This window comes from Acipenser ruthenus, chromosome 6, assembly GCF_902713425.1.
Source record: "Acipenser ruthenus chromosome 6, fAciRut3.2 maternal haplotype, whole genome shotgun sequence".
Taxonomy (NCBI): Eukaryota; Metazoa; Chordata; class Actinopteri; order Acipenseriformes; family Acipenseridae; genus Acipenser; species Acipenser ruthenus.
In genome coordinates, this window is record NC_081194.1 from 51476432 (window position 1) to 51501724 (window position 25293).

At 37.4% G+C, this 25293-nt stretch overlaps 3 protein-coding genes across 4 annotated transcripts in view; 2 read left to right on the forward strand and 1 right to left on the reverse strand.

Annotated features, from left to right (window-relative positions):
• Positions 1–1581, reverse strand: part of commd1 (copper metabolism (Murr1) domain containing 1) — a 64571-nt gene extending 62990 nt beyond the window's left edge. Inside the window, exon 1 of the mRNA XM_034017406.3 lies at positions 1460–1581. Coding sequence (XP_033873297.3) covers positions 1460–1581 — 122 coding nt within the window. The remainder of the gene's footprint in view (positions 1–1459) is intronic.
• cct4 (chaperonin containing TCP1, subunit 4 (delta)) lies at positions 1456–14184 on the forward strand. Its single transcript, XM_034017087.3, has 14 exons — positions 1456–1753; positions 3085–3137; positions 3224–3313; positions 5841–5949; positions 6051–6193; positions 7985–8106; positions 8624–8756; positions 8847–8986; positions 9227–9323; positions 9489–9599; positions 9684–9814; positions 12060–12294; positions 12868–12981; positions 14000–14184. Exons 1-14 carry the CDS (start codon positions 1645–1647, stop codon positions 14012–14014), a joined length of 1602 nt encoding a protein of 533 aa, XP_033872978.2. The 5' UTR covers positions 1456–1644; the 3' UTR covers positions 14015–14184.
• A 3128-nt stretch (positions 14185–17312) lies between these two features.
• On the forward strand, positions 17313–25241 carry fam161a (FAM161 centrosomal protein A). 2 transcript variants are annotated; one of them, XM_059025479.1, is made up of 7 exons: positions 17313–17807; positions 18941–19197; positions 20153–21325; positions 21818–21985; positions 22131–22230; positions 22981–23135; positions 23459–25241. In XM_059025479.1, the coding sequence occupies exons 1-7, from the start codon at positions 17631–17633 to the stop codon at positions 23667–23669; spliced, it is 2241 nt and encodes a 746-aa protein (XP_058881462.1). In that variant the 5' UTR covers positions 17313–17630; the 3' UTR covers positions 23670–25241. The 2 variants fall into 2 exon arrangements, with proteins under 2 accessions (XP_058881462.1, XP_033874214.3); XM_034018323.3 differs by lacking the exon at positions 21818–21985 and having other exon boundaries at positions 17315–17807.
• Positions 25242–25293: the final 52 nt, after the last annotated feature.

Genomic DNA, 25293 nt, shown 5'->3' on the forward strand with positions numbered 1-25293 from the left:
ATATATATATATGCAGGCCTTTGAGAAGCTAGTAAAACGTATTCACTTTGAGCTTGTGAAGGGCTGTCCCTTTGAATTATCTGCATTGATTAGGCAATATAAGAAGCTGATTGGTGATAGGGTCCCTAACATTCATAACTACTGCAGTGATAAACTAAAACAGCAGATTGAAAATTATTATGGTGACCAAATTTTATTTCTGTAAGCCCACAACAGCAATAAGACACTAAATCATGCCATAGATGTAGCTAATAATTTGAAGCAAAGGTTGAATGAGAGCCTGTACATGGATTTTGCTGATGTGGAACCTTGTTGTACAATCTGTCATGCAGCTCAGATTACAAAAGCTGATCTGCAAATAGTTAAAGGGCTTAAACCATCCCGTATTCAAGCCAGATAATAAGCGATCAAGCTGCAGACATGTTACCTGACAGTCTGTATATGTTCCTGAAGTGGCTGTCTGAAAGACAGTGGAAAAGAAGCAATAAGGCCTTTAGATGCATATTTTATATACAAATACAAACTTTAAAATGCAAGGGTTCAGCTACAAAGTTTGTAGTGCTGAAATAATTAAAAAGAAAGAAAAAAGTTACAAAACTAGGAAGAACTCACTCACATTGCTGATTTTGTGGGCTAATTACTGGTTTATTTGTGTTCTGAGAACTGTTTGCAAACAGTGTGGAGTAGTGGTTAGGGCTCTGGACTCTTGACCGGAGGGTTGTGGGTGCAATCCCAGGTGGGGACACTGCTGCTGTACCCTTGAGCAAGGTACTTTACCTAGATTGCTCCAATAAAAACCCAACTGTATAAATGGGTAATTGTATGTAAAAAAAAAAAAAAAGTGTTATCTTGTAACAATTGTAAGTCGCCCTGGATAAGGGCGTCTGCTAAGACATAAATCTACAATATAAAGCGCACCTTGTCATTAAAAAAGAGAGATACATTTTCTGGACAATAAATTCCATCTAAATTGTTTGTAAAATAAAATTACTCACAAAAACAATGTGAAGGAGTCGTGCCAGACGTTGAACAAAACAAGTCAAAAGAGAGTGCATGTACAGTATTTATTTTGGGCATAAAATGATAATGCCTTAATGCTTATTTGCAGATTATATTTGATGGTATTTGGTGTTTGTCGACTCTCCATGATAGTAGAAATATACAAATCCACTATATTAGTCAATTAAATTTGTTTTAAAATATTTATCTGTGCGTCTCCCGAGCGGCGCAACCCACAACCCTTACCAAAACGTATTCCCGCTGCAGCAACCGCCTTTTATGGGTATGAAAATGAATGAACCCATGACAACTATTTAATAATCAACACTTTATATAAACCTTTCGCATAAATAAACAAACACCCCGCGTACAATTTTCATGACACACGTTATTAAAAAAATCATAAAATAGAAACAGCATAGAATACAATAAAAGGCATTTTACTAAGCACTATTCTGACGTCACCCTTGAGCGCCGCAGGTCCTTTTTCTTCTTATTCAGGCAAACGTTGTTTCTGGAAGGTTCGTTGCCGGGTGATTGAAATCCGTTACAGATCCGAGGGACGACCGAATCTGTATCCATCCGACACCAGGCATCGACATCCCCTTCTATCACTTATCAGCAACACTAGTAAATAGATATATCATGCCCGACGCTGCTCCTCGATTTTCTGGTGGCAAGAACCAAAGAAGTGCCTATGTGGACCGGGATAAGCCGGCCCAGATTCGGTTCAGTAACATCTCGGCCGCCAAAGGTACGTTTTTTTTTTAAAGAAAAAGATTTATTAAGGTGATGTAAATGATAAAGATATAAAATACCACAATACAATGAAACACGCTTGAAAATGCGACACAACAAATGGTTCCAGAAGATATTATTAATATTTATTTATTGCTCCGAGCTGAGACTGTTATCGGTACTGTTCTGTATTGCCGGTAGCTGGCTCGGTCCCGGATAACAAACGTGTTTATTCTTATAATGAGATCAATTGTCTAATAAGTATATGTCTGTTGTAATAATGTGTCATCGCAAAAATGGAGGTTATGTTACTCCAGACCAAGCATGAGCCAGCAATTATCAATTGCGTATTTTTTACAGAAATGTCAACCAAACATCTATTGAACCCCCATTCCTTCATGACATAAGATAGTAATTTAGATGGTCTGCGAGTGTACATTTCTTTTGTTGTCTGTTATCTGTCTGTCGCTTGTCTAAAACATATACGTTCTGTGTCGCAGTGCAGTGATTTTAACACCCCCTTTCGTACTGGCATGCTCTACCCGGGTCAGGACCGGTGTCATCCGGGTAGGCTACGCGATTTCACACTGCTATTGATAAAGCAGGGTTGACCTGGGTGACAGACGCAAGTGCACAATGGGCAAAAATACAATCAATCCTCAGAAAGCAGTTTATTACGGGCGCTTCCATCCAAGCTCTCTGGGTTAAACCGTCGGCCCAAATGTTGATTAGAGTAAATGTTTCTAAAACAACAAAACAGAAATGTTCCTTGTGGAAGTGAAAAATGGCCGTCATGGATTTTGTCTAGCTCAACCTGGGTCAAAGCATGTCGACCCACATCCTGATTGGGACCCGGGTAAGAGTCATGCCAGACGTTGAACTAAACAAGTCAAAAGAGAGTGCATGTACAGTTTATTTTGGGCATAAAATAATAATGCCTTAATGCTTCTTTGCAGATTATATTTGGTGTTCATCAACTCGCCATGATAGTAGAAATATACAAATCCACTATATTAGTCTATTGTATTGAGTTTGTTTAGAATATTTATTTGTGGGGCTCCCGAGTGGTGCATCTGGTAAAGGCACTCCATAACTTGGAGATCGGCGGTTCAAAGCCAAGCTATGCAGACCCTGGACGGGAGTACTCAGTGGGCGGCGCACAATTGGCCAAGTGCTTCCCCTGCGAGGTAGGGGTTAGGTCAGCTGGGTAGTCCTTAGCTCACAGCACACCAGCAACTCCTGTGGCTGGACGGGCGCCTGCAGCCAGGCTTGTACGCAATTCAGAACTGCCTGGTCCCCAGACGCTGTAAGCTACAATAAACTTTTTTTTTTAATTTATTTCTTCAGCTGTTGCAGATGCCATCAGAACAAGTCTTGGCCCCAAGGGCATGGATAAAATGGTAATTATATTTTCCATTTTGCGAAAATAAATAAATTCTTCTGCTTTCATCAACTCCTATTATGTTAACTTTTTGTGTTTTTGTAGATTCAAGATGGAAAGGGAGATGTGACAATTACCAATGATGGGGCAACCATTCTGAAACAGATGCAGGTTCTCCACCCTGCAGCCAAAATGGTAGGTTTCTTTCTGGGTCAGAGGAAGCCTGGCCATTTGGGGACGTCATATAGTGTAATGATTTTTTTTCTGTCTAATAGTGTATTACAAATTTGTTTGTTCAAAATCATAACAATATAGTCAACTCTCATTTAATATGCATTTTAAGGGAACGGCAAAAAAAATTGATCTTGTCAGTAGGGATGGGTATCGGCAAGTGTCTTCGCAATACGAGGGACACAATACATCACGATACAGTAAATGAAGCATGAAACATAAAATTTGTCTCATTTGCTTGTGCAAGTGTTTGCAGTAACACTGGTAAAGCACTTTTGGTCAAATCAGTTTCACAGACTGTTTTGCTTTTGTTTCCTATTGTAATTTTGTTTTAAAGAAACAAAAATAAAAGTCGGCTCCAGACAATTTTTATTTATTTATTTTTTTTTGTTTTTAGGAGCCAATGGCTCCAGGCAAGTAAAAATTGGTCAGCAAATTGAATTGCTGGGTGCCACTTCAGGAGCAAGTTACTTGCTACCATATTCAACTGCTTAAAATACAACAACTTTGTTAAGACACTAATGTGATATTAAAACAGTAACTTAATGTCTGTACTCACTTTTTTGTTGCCACATTTTGCTGAGTGGTTAACCTATGCAGCTGACTGCAATGAACTCGGTATGTTTATTTTTAGTATTTTGCAAATGTTGTGTCTGGAATAGGTGACGGCACCTCATAGCATGCTGCAGCTCCAATGCTCAGTGTCAATGTAGCCCTGATCTGACGGCATGTTACACCAACAGCTCTTAGGATTATGTGTTACTGTATATTTTTCAGTAAAAACAAGTTTAAATTGCAGTGAGTTGGTTCTGCTATTTTACTAAATGTTTACACAATACTCGAGCACATTTGGTCACCATCACAACTGCTGCATGAAACTGGGGTTACCATATGCTGCCGGTGTTTATACAGTACAGCACCTATCTGCGCTTACAAGCATTTGTATTCAATGACATTTATTAGTATTAGTGTATTTGTTACCATCCTTCGTGCACTTTATTATTATAATGTGTGATATGCATTTTTCCCCCCCTTAAACACCGATGTCATGATGCAGTCATAAATATTGGCACATGCTTTTAAAGGGAGAGGCAGCATTTTTGTGTTATAGGCACCAATGCGCCTAACCCTGAAAAATATTGTAAACAGATGTTTTTTTTTTGCCGCATTTGCAACCATTTTATTTCCAGTCTGGAGTCCTGCAAATTCGAGCCTTACACATTTTACACACAGCATGACTCTTGTATAACATGAGGCGAGTCCACACTGGATTTTAAACTGGCCAGAGCAGGTTGAATTTCGCCGTCTCCCTGATGAGATTATCAGCAGTAATAACCCGCCTCCGCTCAGCTGCCGGTGGACTTGACAAACACCCTGAACACAGTGATTGGTAGGTGAGGCTGCTAGAGTACATGTTGATAAATAATATTCTCTAATTATCAGTGTAGACACAAATTAATCGATGCTCATGTTTGTTAGCAGGCAAAATTTTACTTTAAGAAACTTAAAAAAGATTTAAAAAAACAGTATCGATACAGGGGTCACTATCAATTGTATCTTCAAGGAAAATATCACAGTTCACCGTGTGAATTGATGAAAAGGCACACCCCTACTTGTCATTAATTCAACTATCAGGAATCGAAGTGAAATGCACACTGTCAGTTTGTATTGGTTACAATAACAATTGAAATCAAATTTCAATTACAGTACAATGACAATTATGCATTTTAAAGTACTGTGCATTTTATTGAAAACAAGGTAAGTGAAGTTTTAAAAAGTATACATTGCAACTTGAAATCTGCATGTCCCTTTCTAATCACAGGCATTTTAAAATCACAAATGCAAAGTGTCCTCAACATCAGGGTAATGAGCAAATTGGAAACACTGACAACTTGCGTCCAGTTTCATGGCATGATGTTAAGGTCATGAAGGGCAAGGCAATGTTGCCTTTGTTGGGCGTGAAGATTCAGGGGCACCAAGGCAGTTCTAGGGGGGAAAAAAGGCAAAACATAAGTCCAATCCAAGGGCACCCAGGCGATTTCATACTCGGTGTCGTCGGTTATTTCGCGCCCTGCAGTCTTGCTGTTGACAAAATACTGTTCTCATCCACAGATATTAAGATTGTTGATGCACCATAACATTAAGTCAAAATATATACTGCTACTGTGCTGCATTGAAAAATAAATAAAAAGAAACATCTGCTACAAATCAAGATTTACTGTATATCCCGGTAGCTCTTCTGAGTGCAGCCTTTTGTTCAATTTAAAAAAAAAAAAAAAATGGAAAAACCGGCAATTCGCTGCATTTTAGGCCTGCTTTTCAGTCACAGATGTGAACAGGGTTGCACCTAAATATGCGGCGGCCCTGGGCCAGCCCAGTAGTGTGAACGGGGTCTTTGTCTTAATGAGAATTGACTGTATTTTAGATTTTTGCCTTAATGTTCAGAAGGTTGTATTGATGTTTACTACCTTTTCTGTTCTTTTCATTCTAGTTGGTAGAGCTATCCAAAGCTCAAGACATTGAAGCTGGTGATGGTACCACATCTGTTGTAGTCATTGCTGGTGCCTTGTTGGATTCCTGTGCTAAGCTGCTTCAGAGAGGTAGGTTCAAGAATGATTCCAAGAAAGAACCTGACTTTTTTTTTTTTCCTCCTCTAAGCATGAGTTAGTAATGGTTATCTCCCCTTCCTGAAATTTGGTAGGAATCCATCCCACCATTATTTCAGAATCTTTCCAGAAAGCCTTGGATAAAGGAGTTGAAGTTCTGACAGCTATGGCCCAGCCTGTGGAGCTAAGCGACAGAGAATCCCTCTTGAACAGTGCCACAACTTCACTGAGCTCTAAGGTAGAAATCAATCTAATTTACACCTACATTCTTTTAAAAAGGCACCCAGAATGTGTTTCAGCCTCCATCACTTACTATATCTGTATTGTTAGTAGGGCTGGGACGATTAGTGTTTTTTTTTTTTTTTTTTTGCGTAAAGACCCGATGCATCGTTTTGTCATAACGCAAAAGAAACGTGTAAATAAGTACATATGTTTATCAAATCTAATCAGAAAGTAAACATTTCTCCAGTTGAACTTAAAACTACACATTTCTAATTATTTGTTTCTTCACACTGTTGGCGAGGTTCCCCACAAAAAGTTAATTAAACATTGCAAATATTACTGTCTTAGCTTAAAATGTCTTGACAGCAACCCGATTAGAGAAAAAAAAAAACTTCAAATTGGAACACAAAAATTAACTATTTACAAGTCCAACGTAAGTCTGTGCTCTCTCCAGAGCTTTTTTCTGTTTTTATTCAGAAATATTATGGCATTCGCATTCTCCAGTTTCAAAGAGTGGAGTTTGTTCACAAGCATCCTTGCTTTGCTGAACACACTCGCTCGGGACTGATGTTGCAGGGATACTTAACATGCTCTTTGCTAAGGCTGCTAGGTTGGGAAAGCGTATGGTTATTTTTCCACCAAGTCGGGATATTCATTGATGTTTAATGGAGTTCCAGAAACATAAGTCGTCATCTCTTGTTGGATTAAAGTTTCCTTGGAAGTAGTGTGTGTTTCTTGCCGTCCACAAAGTAAGAATTCCATTGCTTGTTCGGTTTTCGTTTTCTTTAACAGGTAAGTCCTCTTCTGCACTCGCTTGTACAGGCACGATTTCTGTCATTTTCGAGGTTGTCCTCCACCAGCCTCACTCAGACACGCGGGCTTTGGCCTGTTTAGATAGGAAATCCAGATGGTGAAATTGTGGGGTCAAGAAATGACACAAAGCAGTGGCATAACCTCATTACTTAGGTCATTCAGCTGGTGTAAACAAAATCGCTGAGATATATTTAACCCTTTGCGGTCAATTTATTCAGCGCGTCTCAGGCGCGTCAAGTCCAATTTATTTTCACACGCGCAGTTTATTTTAGACACGATGTTTAAAAGTGTTTTTTTTTTTCACAGTAAAACAGGTTTAAAAGGCACTGCATATCAACAGGACACTCAGTACTGCATCTCCAGCCCCGCCCCACCCCTCGTTCGCTGTTTTTTCACATACCTCTACATAGTCGTACATACAGATAAATCATCTCCTGATCACTCGTTTTATAACCAAACTCCTCAATAATGCGATCCAAGTCATTATTTTATTATAACATCTAAAAAAAGCTCTGCAAATGTCTGTGATATTCTTTGAGCGCTGGATGCAGAAGCAGCTATCTTGTTTGTTTATGTCCGTGTTATGTGATGCCGGGTCTATCTGTATTCATGAGATACTTTTAAACAGCGCGTCTAAAATAAACTACACGTGTGAGAATAAATTGGACCTGACGTGCTGAATAAATGGACCGCTAAGGGTTAATGAACTGACAGATGCGTGTGTTGTTTTTTTTTTTTTTCAAACCATCGATGGTTATTCCAACGATTCAATGCATTGTCCCAGCCCTACTTGACACTAATGTTGCTTGTTACATTTTAGCTTTTAATTACCAATTTTTTTAATTGACTTGCATGTTTTAGTAATTCCAGCACTTTCATTTCAACTGCTAATATTTCAGATGGGAATGTCACAAACACTTAATTCACTGGTGCATAGGTCTGTATTGTAAGACAAAATTGTATCTCAACAAGACTTGCTGTCTTTCATCCCCAGGTTGTTTCCCAGTACTCCAGCCTGCTTGCTCCAATGAGTGTTGATGCCGTGATGAATGTGATTGACCCGGCCACAGCCACAAGCGTTGACCTCAGGGACATTAAAATTGTAAAGAAATTGGGGTAAGCTTTGTTCATTATATATATTTTTGTCCCAAATTCAATAAAATAAACCAGAAATTATATATAAAAATAAACTATACACAATTCAACAGCCGCTGCCAATCTAGAACAAAAAATAAACAAAGATGGAAATGAATATTTAAGGCTAGACCACTATTCTGAGGACCTAGTCTTGGGGCTTAACTTGTATAACATAACCACATGTTGCTGTTTTCAGTTACAATGCTGGGGCCAGCAGTGTGGAGTAGTGGTTAGGGCTCTGGACTCTTGACCGGAGGGTCGTGGGTTCAATCCCAGGTTGGAGACACTGCTGCTGTACCCTTGAGCAAGGTACTTTACCTAGATTGCTCCAGTAAAAAATCCAACTGTATAAATGGGTAATTGTATGTAAAATGTTATGTAAAAAATTGTGATATCTGTATAATGTGAAATAATGTGTATAATGTGATATCTTGTAACAATTGTAAGTCCTGGATAAGGGTTTCTGCTAAGAAATGAATAATATATATTTTTCCAGTGGGACCATTGATGACTGTGAAATGGTTGACGGACTGGTACTGACACAGAAAGTGGCAAACTCTGGAGTTTCTCGGGTAGAAAAGGCAAAGATTGGTCTGATTCAGTTTTGTTTATCTGCTCCAAAGACAGATGTAAGTAAGCCTTATATTACTGTTTCTAAATGCCATAAGCTGTAGCTTATTAGTATGTTGATGGTTTTTCTGTTTATTCCTTTTTGATAGATGGATAACCAGATTGTGGTTTCTGACTATGCGCAAATGGACAGAGTATTGCGTGAGGAAAGAGCATACATCTTGAACTTAGTCAAGCAAATTAAGAAGGCTGGATGCAATGTGTTGCTTATACAAAAATCCATTCTGAGGTAAAGTGGAACACTAAATATATGCTATATGAAACATATTGGGACACTGAGGAGTAAGTTATGCTTAGAACATCTTGCAATAGTGGCCTGATGTATTGAAATATGTGTGTATTAAACTGGAATCTAATATTTAGTCAATGATTCCATTTGTTACATTTTTCCTAATTAGATGTTGCATATAGATCATTAGGGTTTTCACATTGCAGGAATTCAAGTAAATCTAGTTAATCTTCTTTACAGGGATGCACTGAGTGATCTGGCACTGCACTTCTTAAATAAGATGAAGATAATGGTTATCAAGGATATAGAGAGAGAAGATATTGAATTTATATGTAAGGTAAGGTGATTTCCGTACATATTCAGCTTATGCTAATTACTTCACATTTAGCACAGTAATTGACTGGTGATGAATATATTCAATTGGAACACAATACCCATCCATATTGCTCATCTTCATGGTCCCTGTGTGAAAACTAAACTTGTCTTTTTTTTTTTCACCCAGACTATTGGAAACAAACCAGTTGCCCACATTGACCAGTTTACAGCAGATATGCTGGGATCTGCCGAGCTAGCAGAAGAAGTGAGCTTGGATGGATCTGGAAAGCTAGTCAAGGTAATCTAAACTTTTGTAAGTCTGTATTAGGTAACTTAATTATGTTATTAAAATGAAAAGGTGACTCATTTAGATTTCTTGCAGATCACTGGCTGTGCTAACCCAGGAAAAACAGTTAGTATTGTAGTGCGAGGATCCAACAAACTGGTCATTGAGGAAGCAGAACGCTCCATCCATGATGCCCTATGTGTAATCCGTTGCCTGGTGAAGAAGAGGTAAACTTCTTAAATGTGGAGTACATTTAACCCTTCGCGGTCCTATGTCAGACCAGGTCCGACATTACAATTATTCCTTTCCGGTCCGATGTCGGGCCCTGTGCGATATCATCAAAAAGACGTCAAGCACAGGTCTCTAGTCGTTTTTTTCTCCGGAAAAAGCAGAGAAAACCTTTCAATGGCCGAGTGAGAGCGGTAGGAGCTGAGAGAAGCTGAAAAAAAAGGGGGGCGGTTCTGAGCAATACACTTAGCCCCTGCACCACAGAGATAACACGGCCATAAACAAACAAGATAGCTGCTTCCGCATCCAGCGCTCAAAGAATATCATGTTATAGTAATAAAATAATGACTTGGATCGCATTATTGAGGAGTTTGGTGACAAAAGGAGTCATCAGGAGGTGATTTTTAGTATGCACGACAATGAAGAGGTGTGTGAAAAATACAGCGAACAAGGGGTGGGGCGGGGCTGGAGGTGCAGTACTGAGTGACCTGTTGATATGCAGTGCCTTTTAAACCTGTTTTACTGTGAAAAATACTTTTAAACAGCGCGTGTGAAAATTGGACCTGAAGCGCCTGAGACGTGCTGAATAAATGGACCGCTAAGGGTTAAGGTTTCTCAGCTAATGCTATAATTAGTACATTGATTACATCAAAGGAATTCCATGACTCCATATAGGTTTTCAGCCAGGACCAGGTCTCATGACTTACATGTACCCTCCATATACATAGGTACATCATGTGTCATTTTAGAGCCTGAATCTCTAGATTCATTTTGGAGAGGAGGAGGGGTGGGGGGGGGATGTTAAGGAATCTTGTGTGCTGCCATTGTTATCCAACATCTGTTCTTGCTCCACCTCTCTCCATGTTGCCTTTATCCTCATTTTTTTTAAAACTTTATTCACAATTTAGGAAAAACTTCATTAGATTTAAACAGCAATTTAGTCGAGGCATATGCAGCATATAGTGCGTTTGTATTTTTAGCAGTATTAACAGTAGTGTGTCTCCTGAGAACCTACCTGAATTTTTTGTTTTAAATCCCATGATATTGTGAAATGGAAATTATCGGTATCGAACAGTAACGATATCATATCAATATTGGTGCCCACCCTTACTTTAACCCTTTGCAGTCCATTTATTAACTGCGCGTCAGGCACGCCAGGTCTAATTAATTTTCACACGCAGTTAATTTTATACGCGCTGTTTAAAAGTGTTTTTTTTCACAGTCAAACGGGTTTAAATGGCCCTGCATATCAACAAAGCACTCACTAGGCATCTCCAGCCCCGCCCCACCCTTTCGTTTGCTATAGCGTTCACCTATGTAAGAAATAAATAATAATAATAATAATAGTCGTACATACCGATCGATCATCTCCGGATCACTCGTTTTATCACCAAACTCCTCAATAATGCGATCCAAGTCATTATTTTATTACTATATCATCTGAAAAAAGCTCTGCAAATGTCCATGATAGTCTCTGTGCCCTGACGCACTCAGCCAGCTTGTTTACTATGAACGCCCCGTTATCTGATACCTGATACCATGTATGACTATTCATGAGATACGCCTTTTTTTTTTTTTTTCCGACTTGTCTCGGCTCCTGTCGCTCCCACTCGGCAATTGAATGGTTTTCTCGGCTTTTTCCGGAGAAAAAACGACTAAACACCCGTTTATTGCGTTGCTATAATGATGTCGGACCCAGTCCGACAAAGGACCTGTGAGGAATAATTGCAATGTCGGACCCAGTCCGACAATGGACCGCAAAGGGTTAAACAATATCAATGGTAAATCAAATGTAGAAAATAGGTAAGTAAATGAAATACACACTATGTACATGCATGTTGTAACCTGGTCATGAGCACTTTTAATAAAACCCTTCTAGAAACAATTGTTGTTTTTCATACCATAAACAATTTCTCCACTGGGAATGCATACATATGTAAACCCTTACCAATTATAATGAAACTTGATTAGGATGTCCTATAGCATACGTTTTTTTTAGGGCATCAATCTGTAGACATTGGGATATGTGTGTCCATCTCTTGTTACATTTGTACATGTACATACACTATGCATGCAAGTCATGGTGGTCTTCATGACGGGATGTATGTTACCAACATGCTTAATCTATTATGTATAGTGTGTAAAATACACTGGTAACTGCAGTGAAAAAAAAATATTAAATGATACCAGTAACGTTCAGGTTCCACCTTTTGCAAAGCACCAATTCTTCTCTCCCTCTACTAGGGCTCTGATTGCTGGAGGTGGTGCTCCGGAGATTGAGCTCGCTCTTCGCTTGGCTGAATATGCACGCACTCTGAGTGGCATGGAGGCTTACTGCGTCCGTGCTTTTGGAGATGCACTTGAAGTCATCCCCTCCACACTAGCAGAGAATGCAGGTCTCAACCCAATCTCTACCGTCACAGAGCTGAGAAACAGACATGCCCAAGGAGAGAAGACAGCTGGCATTAATGTCAGGAAGGTAAGTTTCCATTAGTCAAACTATTTGTACTTTGGGTCCCTCAGTGGTAAAATATAGTTAGAAACAGCATGACCCCAGTGAAAATTAGATCTTGCATTTGTCACTAAATCTAAAACCCTGATTTTAAGGTGAATGAGTTGATAATAACTTCAGTATATCTAACTGTTTACTGTTAGGAGGTGTAATTTATGCGTTCTACTTAATGAGTTTTTAAATGCCCCAACAGGGATTTTGAAATGGTTTAATTTTGTGTTGTGCTCATTTTGGTTGCACTTCTTTTAATGGTTGTGAATTCTAATAAACAGCAAAGTTTTTGACATTAGACTGGTTGCCTTTTTCAATGTATGTTTTGTGTTTAGAATATACATACAGGGAGATCATAAGTAAATTTCCCCTAGCATAAATATAGTTGGTCTCTGTTTACTATTATAATACAGTACAAAATAGCAATATATTTACTCAATGCTTTCCATGTCTGCATGCATTCTTTCTGATATAATAATTTGATGCGTAGTCAACTGTATGTTGTTGTCGGTCCTGTATTACTCTAGTTATTATTTTAACTTTTCACAGGGTGGTATTTCCAACATCTTGGAGGAGCTGGTGGTGCAGCCTCTGCTGGTGTCTATCAGTGCCCTGACTCTGTCTACAGAAACTGTCCGCAGTATTCTCAAGATCGATGATGTGGTAAGTCTTTAGCAATACATTATTATCGTTTTCTTTTATAAATATACAGTATAGTATGTGTAGACTTGGTAGATTGACGTTTATTTCTGTTCTCTCTACCTGCCTTTTTAAAGCTGTAATTAGCATTGTTAAACCATCTCTGTTTCTTAATTACATCAGATATCTGACAATGATGAAACGAGCTAAAACATTTTTCAAGCTGTACATTCCTTGAACAAAACTGATTGCTTTAGTTTCACTTTAAGGAAGATTTAGTCACCTACGCTACACAACGCTTGTTTCATAAAATACATTCTGCCTGGAGACGCACTGTTTTTTAGGCATAGCAAATAACAAATGCAGAATTAGGAAAGAAACAATAGATGGGATTAATTACGTGGTTGAATTAAAAAAGGGCGGTATATAAATCTGGTAAAACGGAGCAATGAACCTGTTAGTCAGTTAGCGCGATGCCTTTTTTCTGTCGTGCTGGAGTGAAAAAGGCTCATTAAGTCAATCTTGCTGTTAACAGCGTTTTTATTTATTTATTTATTTTTTAACGTCGGCACAAGTGACCATTTTAATAGCAAGTAGTTTTGGTAGGAATAAATGTTGAAATCTACCAAGCCTAAGCATGTGCATGCAAGCCGTTTGTTAAGTATATTTCACCTGCTGCTTCACAACCATATTTGTGGTCAATAAAGCAAATAAGAATAATTGTTGTATTTGTTTTTATTGTAAAACTAAGTTTGTGTAAAGTAGTTCAAAGTAAAAATAGTTAATGTAAGGTTGTAGTTAATGCATACCCCATAGGTTAGCATTAAAGTTTGTACAGTATTTCTTAAATATTCATGACTTCAAGATAATGTTACATTTTACTTGCCCAAAATACATTTTACTCGCATAGTGTCTAAATTGGAGAGTAAATTATTCAATGACCCAAAAAACTTTACCTGGAGTACAGATTGTAGTAGATTACAAGTGTATATCGTGTCTTTTTTTTTTATTGCATTCTAAGCCATTTTTGTTTCCCCCACAGGTAAACACTCGGTAAAATATAGGCATGCATATAAAATTGAAGCATCTGTGAATATGCTGGCCCATCCAGTGCTACAGATCGGAAGATATTTGAAGAAAATGGTGTCGAGCCCTCAGCCCTCTTCAGTTACAGTTTATGTACCTGTTTTTATGGCATAATTTAATAAACTGTTTGTGAGACTGGAAGATTTCTTGTTTCATTTTCTGCATGATTAAGTTTTTGAAAGTTGGCTGTCTACGCCCTTTTACATTTGTACAATGTGTTTGCCAGATTTGGAAAGTCTTTAGGACACTGACAGTCTGGCTGAGTGGTGATGTCAGAACCAGGAAAGGAAACACATAGTACTGTGAGGTGATGTGGTGAATTGAATGTGCTGCTGCACGGTTTATTATAAAACAAACAGAAAATAAAATGCTGAACAGAAAACAGGACACGGCACTTGAGGCCAAAATAGACAAACAAAATGAACACACACTAACAAACAGGGACGAACACTAAACACAAAACAAGTACGGTGCTGGTGCTTCCAGCACTTGTAGCAGTTATTTATTTTTACTATTGTTATTATTATTATTCTTGATTTGACCTCCTCTCTCTCTCCCGTTCTTTTGCCCTGAACACACAATCCCGCTTGAGTGAAACGTGCATCTATATATACAATTGTGCTGGGATTCAATTACCAAGTTGAATCCCAGCACATGAATTAAATCTGTGCAACCCCGTGCTCACCTATTAACTACTTTAAATGTACGTGAAGTGCAATCCCCGTGCCTAAATACAATTATTTTAAATAACTCGTGCTGCACACACCCATTTATATCCCGTGCAGCAATATCTATACACCAACATTAACATACCACACGCAACATATAACACAGAAATGCACACGGGCAGGGCACATTGCCACAGACACAACAATTTTCAATGCTGCTCTTGAATGTTTGAATTCTTTAAAAGTTTGAAAATCTTTGACACCATATCGTAGATGAAGTCTGAATAAATGTTGGTGAAAATCATTGACTATCCAGCTATGGACAAAAGTATTACATCTAGTATTTTGCGATTAATAATTAACCCTATAAACATAATTTAGGTATTATATTTAACATGTAATCAAAGAACCCAAACATTGCAAGTCTAGTGAAAGCCATAATAATAGTACGGTATTTCATGTTACATTTTGAAATGTCACATTTTTCAATTTTCAGTTAAGTATATGGGAAAACAAGAAAGCAGTATGTAATTCAATATGTTAATGTTACATTATTCAGCAGGTTTTATTTGACTTTATGAAGCAAAATTAGTTAATTCTATAGGGTGATGTATAGCTGTATACTGTCCAGGGGTAAAATGTCTTGCCACAGCTGCTGTTGGAGTGCTGTTTTTTGTATGCATTTGAACATAATGTGGAGATACTAACAGACAAAAAATGATTTTAAATAGTTACAGATTTCGAGAAATGGTTTTCCATTTTTTTTTTTTCTTGGTCTTTATCAAAGATATTCAATCTATATTTCTAAAAGCCAGCTAGTAAGACTGGTAAATATGGATAGAAATAAACAATTGTATATTTAAAAAAAAAAAAAAGCATAATTGGAGAGAATGTAAGAAATACATGGATTGTATCAAAAAGGTTGTGTAAAGTATCCCTTTAACTCTTGTATTCTAGTATGTACGTTATATATATACACACACACACAGTCACCTCCAAAATTATTGGCACTCTTGATAAAGATGAGCAAAAAAAGGCTGTATAAAATAAACAACACAGGTAATAAGCTATATTTTATGCTCAAATATATGGGAAAACCATATTCTTTTATTCTAACACAATTGCTCAGAGAAAAAGTCTTTTATTAACAAGTAATACCATTTTTTCTCAAAGATAGGTGTCAGAATTATTGGCACCCCTAAAGATTATTATAATTAAAATCAAACAAAATTAAATCTGCATTAACATTCTACTTCTTTAAGTTCATCTCAATCTTAAGGAACTGTATTGTGGCCTTCCATGGCTTCCTGTTTCACTGGGGTATAAAAATGATCTAACACGCATATGAAATCCATTTGTCATCCATCACCATGGGGAAAGTCAAAGAATTCACAAATGAAAAGAGACAAATGGTTGTTGGCCTTCATAAATCAGGCAATGGGTACAAAACAATAGCTAAAAAATTAAATATACCACTTACCACTGTTAGGGCAATAATTAAAAAGTTCAAAACCACTGGAACAGTGGGAAACTTGCCTGGTAGAGGATGCAAGCATATCTTGTCCCCATGCACAGTGAGGCAGATGGTTCGGGAGGCAAAGGGAAATCCAAGGGCCACAGTTGGAGAATTACAGAACTTGGTTGCATCTTGGGGTCTCCAAATCTACAATTAGACACCACCTCCATGCCAACAGGCTATTTGAAAGGGTTGCCAGAAAAAAAAGCCTTTATTGAGGACAATCAACAAACGTAAGCACCTGGAGTTTGCTAAACAGCATTGGCACTTCGATTGGAACCGGACGCTATGGTCAGATGAGACGAAAATAGAGCTCTTTGGCCACGCACACCAGCGGTTGGTTTGGCGTCAAAAGAAGGATGCGTGTGGAGAAAAGAACCTCATACCTACTGAAAAATATGGTGGTGGATAAAGTCAAATATATTCCACATGTTGGAAAATTACAATATAGCTCAGTACTGGTATTATTTATTTTATACAGTCTTTTTTGCTCATCTCTATCAAGGCAATAATTTTGGAGGTGACTGTATATATATATATATATATATATATATATATATATATATATATATATATATATATAGCTCTGGATTAAGGTGGCATTCAAAAAATCTGGTTGGTAATGACAATTAAAAAGGGGTAGGATTTGACAACCATATACATTAAAGGGTGATGTAATGCAATAACTCAGTAAACAAGGAGAATAGAGACTTGTACAGTATTGTGAACTGGAGAGTAGGTAGTTTAACACTCAGTTTAGAATCAACATAATCAAAAACGGGCTAGTTATTTGAAAATGATTTGCCCCATATCAAATACAGTACATGAAGTTGTTGATTTGTAGGTGTTTCGCGTTTTCAAAAACACAAAAGAAGAAAATAAAATATGATCTGATGGAAACAAACTGACAATGCATCTTTTAAACTGCTAATATTTTTCATAATAATTCTAACATACTGTAACGATCTCGCATAGCTCCGATACCGCTGTACAAAAGAGACGGCTACTTTACAAGGAGCGTACTATATCTGGCTTATGTTTTGTGTATGATTACGTCACCTACCAGCCCTGCTGCTGCCTTCCCCCGTGCGCGCTACACTACTATAAGTTTGGACATATGAGCGAAAACTTATTCAGTGTTATTGCTTTTCATTTTCATTTTTTTTCCCGTTTGAAGACATTACATTTAACTATAAAAGATAAAACCTGGAACACATTTTGGAGAATTTGGTACCACAAGGGACAAACCGGATTACTCTGGCTTGTCCCTAATGAGGTCCCGTAACGCTTCCCTCCCTGTAACCAGGGCAGCGGCGCCGTTGGTCTCTAACAACCGTCAGAGACGAGTCTTAACAGCAACGAGCTTTGTAAGTAAGAACTCAGATAGCAGAAAATAGAAAATCATGGATAATTCACACCAGGCCAACGTCTTGGTCACCTCCTGTCTGAAAACACCCGTCAACCCATATACAAAAATTCCAGCTGCCCAGTATGAGAGGGAAAAAGCGACCAGGTCGTGTCAGCAAACCGAGACAAATTCACAGGACAAGCGGAGGTATAACAGATACTACGAGAAGGAGGTAAAACAAACCACAATTCTCTTACGAGTTACACAGTCGCCTCTAGCAAGTATTGTATAACTTTACTAGTAGAAAACTAGACAGATACGGAGAGCATTGCATATTTTTCTTTTTCAAGGAATCGCCTGCCAAATCAGAAAACTGTCACTCAAGCTTTTGCAACTATTTTGAGATGCAAAGAAGATTTAGATCTCTTGTGTACCTGGATTAGAGATAGTAATGAGCGCCGTTCTTAATCTTTTCTGCATTGAACTGCAGTTCAACGTTACTATTATAGAGTACTGTATACTGCGATACAAATGATATAGGGCGAATAGAATTTTTGAAGGTTTCATTTCTGCCGAAAAAATATCTTTGATGGAAAGCTGATATCTCTATTATGGTGCTACATGCACTGTAGCAATTGTACTTTGCTTACTACATGTAACTGCATCACAGCCTCAGAAATACAGGTTTACCACAACAGCCTCTTATATTTAGAGGATTTGGGTGTTTTCTTGAACACTAATTCTGTAGTGTGAGACACACAATCCAAAGAGAATATCCTTGTGATATCATTAAATGTTTGGTTGCAGATACTGAGACCACAGACACCCTTTGTTATCTATTATATGATCCTACATTTTTCTTTCTTTAAATAAACATTTTCCTTTTTGGTATACACACTGACACTATTTCTTTCTAAACACCCTGAACACCATATGGTGATTGAGCTGTTACAACCATTGCTAATGAGATTTGCACTGTTATTAAGAGGATCCAAAAAAGTACTGTACTAACAATCAGGACAGTATAATTGAAATGCAGGACCTGTTCCCAGGAGTGATAACCAATGCTTAAAACACCAACAGTGGTGCTTTTTCTTGGTTGTTTGTAATTGTTTTCTGGTCAAAATAATGTCCTGTGTTGCAGTTCGGTTTTTCCACAATGGTCTGCAAGCAGAAAACGGATTGGAAAGGAACCACTCCTTTAAAGTGTATTTGAGCTCAATTATAACTGCTGTGTTCCATTTTAAACCTTAACAAAGAGACTGCTGAGTAATTCATTCATGTTTTCAGTGTGATCACTGTTTTAGTATTGCTGTATAAAGAAATCTGATTGCAATAAAAAACATTCTCTTTTATTGCTTCCAGAATGAATCTGAATGCGATTCTGACACTGAGGAAATGGAGAGTTCCTTTTTGTTAAACGACTACAGAGTGCTTGGGAATCAGCTAGACTTCAAAGAGTTTGTCTTCTCCAATAAGGAGTATTACAGGAAGCTGGAGGAGCTGAAGAATGCTCATCTGGACACCATGGCCCAGCTTGAAAGGATGTATCAAAATAAGATGAAACTAAAAGGTGTAGTGCCTCCTGATAATGAATATGACAAGACAGAATTACACTGCAGGTACATCAAACAGTCCCACTGTTATACATATTTACCCTTTCATCCAAATAGCGTGGCCATTGACCTCATAGGCAATAATGATTGTAAGAATCGCATCATGATATCTTATTATACCCTGCTTTCACTTTCCCTAGCCGAATATTGACTAGCTAAAGCTAAATATAGTCCATAGTGCTTTCATTTAAGTCACAGGTGTTTTTTTTATATAATTAATTTATCCTGCACCCCATTAAAATGACCAGTCTTATCCATCATAGACCTGATATGGAATCAGGATGTTATAAATATTACAAGATTTACACTTCCAGTTCAAGAGTACCTTTGACTAATACATGAGTCTTTTCACTATACATTTGTAACTTCAAATGTGAAAAAAAAAAAAGTGAGACAGCACAGATGCTGAATGCCACCTACAGGGTAATAAGCATTACTGCAGAATCAGATACTGGTGTTCAAAAACTAGTATGGTGACCCTTACAAGTTGCAAATATTACAATCTCTCTGCAAAGATGAGTGAAAAAAAATGCTCAGATTTAAAACAGTAATTACACTTAAATAAATGTAACCATTAAAAAATGGTTTATTGATATTCATAAATCATCCCAGCAAAACACAAGTAAGAAAAACATAGTATGTTCAGCCCAAAAAAGTAATACATTTAAAAATCTACTTGTTGGTATTCAGTTGTCACATCAAATTTACATGTTATTGCATTTAATAGGTTCTCTTGATTTGGGCAATTTGGATTGCATATTTTTGGTCCATTTAAAATAAAAGAGTAAACTATTTATTTTTGGTATCTTTAATATATTAAATATTTTATTCTAGACAGTAATTGTAATATATCATGAATAATGTAATACCAATCTATTGTATAATGGGTATGGTGTGATTTTACAGTACTTGAAGCAATTAAGAAGTATTTGTCTTGCATTACATTTTTTGTACTTATTAGATCCCAATGGATGAAGACTCCAAACACGCCAACAGCCTTTTCAGCAAGCGAGCTGAACTATAATGTTTGCTCAAGCTTGTCAGATGCGTCAAATGAATTTCAGGCAGATAATGAGACAGAGACTAAGGAAAAAGGAATTATTTTGTCTCCAAGGGAACACATACAAAGTATGTGGGATGGGTTTTCCATAGTGGACTATGACTGTAGTGAGAAATGTCAGTTGCTTTTTTCTCCAAAAATCCAGAAGAGTAAAAGAAAACCAAAAGACTGGAGCCCAAAGATCACAGTTCCTGAGCCCTTCCATATGACTGTTCGAGAAGCAGAGAAAAAAAAGAAAAACTTCAAGTCCAGATCAGAGATAGAAATGGAGAACTGCCTGCTGAAGAAGCAGCTGGAGGAGCTGGTGGAATCTCAGAAGAAGTTCAGAGCCAACCCAGTGCCTGCCCACGTATATCTCCCACTTTACGAGGAAATTATGGAAAGGAATGACGAAAGGAGGCAGTTTGTGAAAGAGAGGACCAAGGAGCTTGCATTGGCTTCTCAGAAACCTTTCAGCTTCATCGAGAGAGAGGAAAAAAGGAAAGAAAGAAAAAAAACTCAGGTCAAGGATCTCACTCCAAAAAGGAAAAAGACCACCTTTAAAGCAAAGCCTGTGCCTAAATACATTAATGACCCGACAATCAACGATCGACTCAAGGAAGAGGAACTTTATCGCAAGATTAAGATGCAGATGAGGTCACAAGAACTACTGTACAGTTCTTCCTTGCCTAGAAGCATGCTGACCTGCACTGCCTCTGGGAAAAGGAAAGAAAATACAACAGACAAAGATAAAGAGACAGATTTTCGACCAAGGATCAACACTGAAGTTCCCGACTTTGGGGCAAAGTACAGAAGGTTCCACAAGCAACTATTGAAAAAGAGGGACACCAAACCGATGACGGTTTGTGAACCCTTCGTCCTCCGAACTTTACAGATCCCATCTCACAGAGACAAGATCCTGGCAGATATACAAGCAGATGAAAGCAGGGTAATGGAGAGTCGCTGGCCTTATATCTCACCCGACAGCCAGTCAAAACCTAGATGTTTGAGTGCCATTTCTTCTCTATCTGGAAGTCAGGAATTGTGTCCTGCTAAAATCACTGAATCGGTTAAAAGGCGACAAGAAGCTGTAAGGTAATAATAGCAACGTACCTTGTACTAGATAGATCGAATTTAGTTAATTCAATATACAGTACATGAAAGTCACATTAACTGAATTATTACAGGGATGACCCAAATTAAGACACACATGTGTTCAGCATACCAGACAGATGCAACAGTGGCACTTTGTCTTCTAGATAAAGGTTTAAAACTTGAGTGCCACTAACTGCTTGTAAAGCATGGCTGTTCGGCTAAATTCTGGGGTGTTTATGTTTGGATTACCTCACTATGTACTGGAAAGACATTTTTATTTGGTTTGATGCATTGTTGATGTATGTCAAACATAAAGGTTCAGGCTGTTTTATATAACAGTTTTGTAAAGAAATTAGTTAGCTGCCTCTCCCACACCATCCCAGGCCCCAGAAACCCTTCTTCCCCCTGCTCCATCCAGCCCTTCCTCTGGTGGTCCCCACAGTCCTCTGCTTCAGTAGAAGCTCTGAGGACCAGGCTTGTGTTTCCAACCAGGAAGTCACTTGAGCAAAAGAAAAGGATAGAGGAAGAAGAAAAAAAGAAGAGGGAACAACAGAAACAGAGAGAGAAAAAGCTCCAGAGAATTGTCGCAAAGCGCGCCCAGGCCAATGATCCCCATCAGACTCTGGCCCAAATATCTAAGTCTAAACTAAGACAGTTCAGGTATTTGGGAGAATTAAAGAATGGCTGTGTCTTGTATTTATTGTTTATACTTTTTATTCAAAACTATCTGCCCAGTAGGGCTGTCCACTCTATTGATTAGTAACTGTCAAAGTTGATGGAATGACTGTAATTTGTGTTGGGTTAGGAAACTAGAGAAACAGAGGAAGAAGGAATACCTGGAGGAGATGAGGGAGATGCAGGAGAGAGTGAGCGAAAGGCCATTACTGTTGGAACAAGTAACTCAGGTAGGTTTTTGAAGTAACAAAACCTGGCATTAAAAAAATATCATATACCATTTTTGTTAAGGAATGTACATAGGTTAAAAGTTACCTACAACTGAGGACTGATTTGAAGCCAATCCATCTGCATGTTTTCATACCATTGACTTATAATAACATTTATTTACAAAGTTGCTAATTACGAATTTGTTTTTCTACCTCAACTATATTAAACATCAGTTGTAATGAACTGCAGCTTGTTAATGATTCTCCCTTATTGTGGGTCAGTTATTTCAGCTTTAAATGTCACATCTTTTGCATTTCTTTTTAAACTTGTTTGTCCATCTGTCCGTGTTATACATATATACAGAGAACCGCTTATCCAATTGATGCTTCTTTTTAATTTACAGCTGTTACGAGGGATGAATGCTTATTAAATCAGTCATTTATTTTACATGCCATCGGAAACCTAGAAATTACTACGTTATTTTGTTTTTCACACACTCCTACTTCTGAAATTGAAATATTGATAAATTAGGATGGTAAAGTTTCATTCCATAATTCTCTGGACCAGAATGCAGAAAAAAGGAAAAAAGTGCATACTGCATTTTGGATAAAGGCTTGATAAATCAGGCCTATTTTATGTTATTCTTTTTAATTTACAGTTGTTACAAGGGATGAATGCTTGTTAAATTGGTAATTTGTTTCTGTAAAATGTATATCCATTTGACATCTGCATTAAAGCCTTAGATTAACTGTTTACTTTTCTCTTTACAGAGAAATGCCAAAAAGGCAGCAGAGAAACGTTTTGCTGACACACTAAAAGAAAATGGATTAAGTGAAGATTTTGTTAACAGCAAAGTTCCAATGGCTCAGAAGCTTTTTGATGAATCTGTCAATGGAGTGTACTTAACAAATGAGGATCAAGAAAGGTACCTTTCAATCTAATAAGTAAACCACTAACAAGGGAACATATTACACCACTGTGTCAACAAGGACCCTTTAAAGAATGCATATACATTGTAATAATCCCTATTTTAAATGTTGTTAAAGTCTTACATTTCAGACAAGAAATGTACTACATTTTTATTGGACAAGTTGTTTAACAACATGGCAAGCTGCTTAAATCGTTTTTGTCAAAACCATGCCTGAGTTTTAAGAATATGGCCCAGATACTGTTCCTAATGCAAAACATTTGCTGTATTATTTGAAAAAAATGCATTTGCTATTAATGTGTTCTGTATTTCTTTTACAGTCTAAAAATGGATCCAGTTGAGCGAGCAGAATCTCCTGCAGACCAAGAGGAATATCAAGATGATTATGAAGATGTAGATGAAAGTGAAAGTGAAAGTGTTGAAAAATATGACAGGGAACGAGAAGAAGTTGAAGATGCCAGTGCAGAAGATCAATACAGTGAAGATAAGGAAAGCGATAGTGAAGATCAGGAATCCCTTTGTGACCCATAATTTAAGCTGACATGTGTTGGTGAAATTGTTTACTATTTATACAGAAGTTATAAATGCAAAATCACAACATTTTTACAACAGAGAAAAAAATCATGAAATTATTTTTAAATCTGTGACCCAGTTCTGCACAGACAGCTCCTTTCATCTAATAAGCAAATGATTTGTTTTTGTTTGTGTTTTATCATGAGTTCTGATATTGTTCAAAAAGTAATTGATCATTGTAGCATATTATGTATTTTATTTTGGATATCCATCTTAAGAAGAGTATCTTAAGAAGATATTTATAAGTGAGAAAAACTGTAAAATCCAAAACATCCAACAAAAATGGCCTTATTTCAATCAGATTGGTGTGTGTATGAAATATGTAAGGTGAGGCGATGGCTTCAAGACACCTTGTGCCCACAGTGAAGTATGGTGGTGGGAGTGCAATGGCCTTGTCGGCAAAAGGCCCATGTGACATTGTATTTCTGGATGGTGTTACTGGTAACAAGAAGAGAGACTTGGAAGTATATCAGAACATTTTACACAGCAGCATTTCAAGGACTGTCATTAGCAGATGGATCATGTTTCAACAAATGATGAACCACTAAATCCACTAAACTGTATTTCTAAATCCACTAAAGCCTTTCTAGAAGAGAAGAAGTGGAAAGACAAACTTAAAAAGAGGGCAAGCAATGCCCAGGAGGTGGAAGACATTCACACAAAACATGGTCTAGATGATTAGAAAAAAGTGATTAGAAATGAATGTTACACGACAAAATCTAAATACATTTGGATGATATATTACATAGACAGGGTGTAGACTTTTGTTGATTAAAAATACCAGGGAAACTGAGATATTAGCTACATAATTATTAATTGTTTGTGTATTGATTCATAAATACTACAGCTACATCTTTTGTTTACAAAGCAGTCGCTGTTACAACTTAGAATATTCATTTTTTAGATAACTAGATGTGGGAATCACTGTATTTTATGATTATTGTTGAGATTGTAAGTATTTAAATGACTAGTTGTTTTATAAAACTAATTTATGTAGAAGCCCTTCACATGTAAATAGAGTGTGTGTGTAGTTTTGGGTGTTGGGTTTAAATAAAGTTAATTCATTTTGGGGTTAAAGCCATCCCTGCCAACAATCACATGTGTAATGTGGCCATTCCCTAATTAACTAATTGAGTGCTAATTGGGGAATGGCCACGTGTATATAAAGGAAGCAAACTGCTTGGTGTGGTGTGGTGAATGCCGTGAATGCCCAGCCTACAAGTATTTCAATTTTTGGTTGAACCTTTTATTTTGGCCCTGGTGGAGTTTCTTTGTTTGAATTGTGTTTTGTTATTAAAGTGCGCTTTGTTTTTATAACTGCAGCTTTCTGCCTCTCACTCTCTTTCCTGCTAGTTAACAACCTTGGCCATGACACTACCCTGCCACAATCTGGTTATTAAGGCTATGTTAATCATTGAGAAAAAAAATATATATCTTATTAGTTATACAGTACCATGTTATGCCTTTTAAAATCAAATTGTGTGTGAAAGGTTTGCATTTGTACTTTATTAAAGATAATGTTTTGCAGCATTGATAAGTATGTTTTCACTTACTTGCACTGGTGGTATTTACTCTTGAAGGG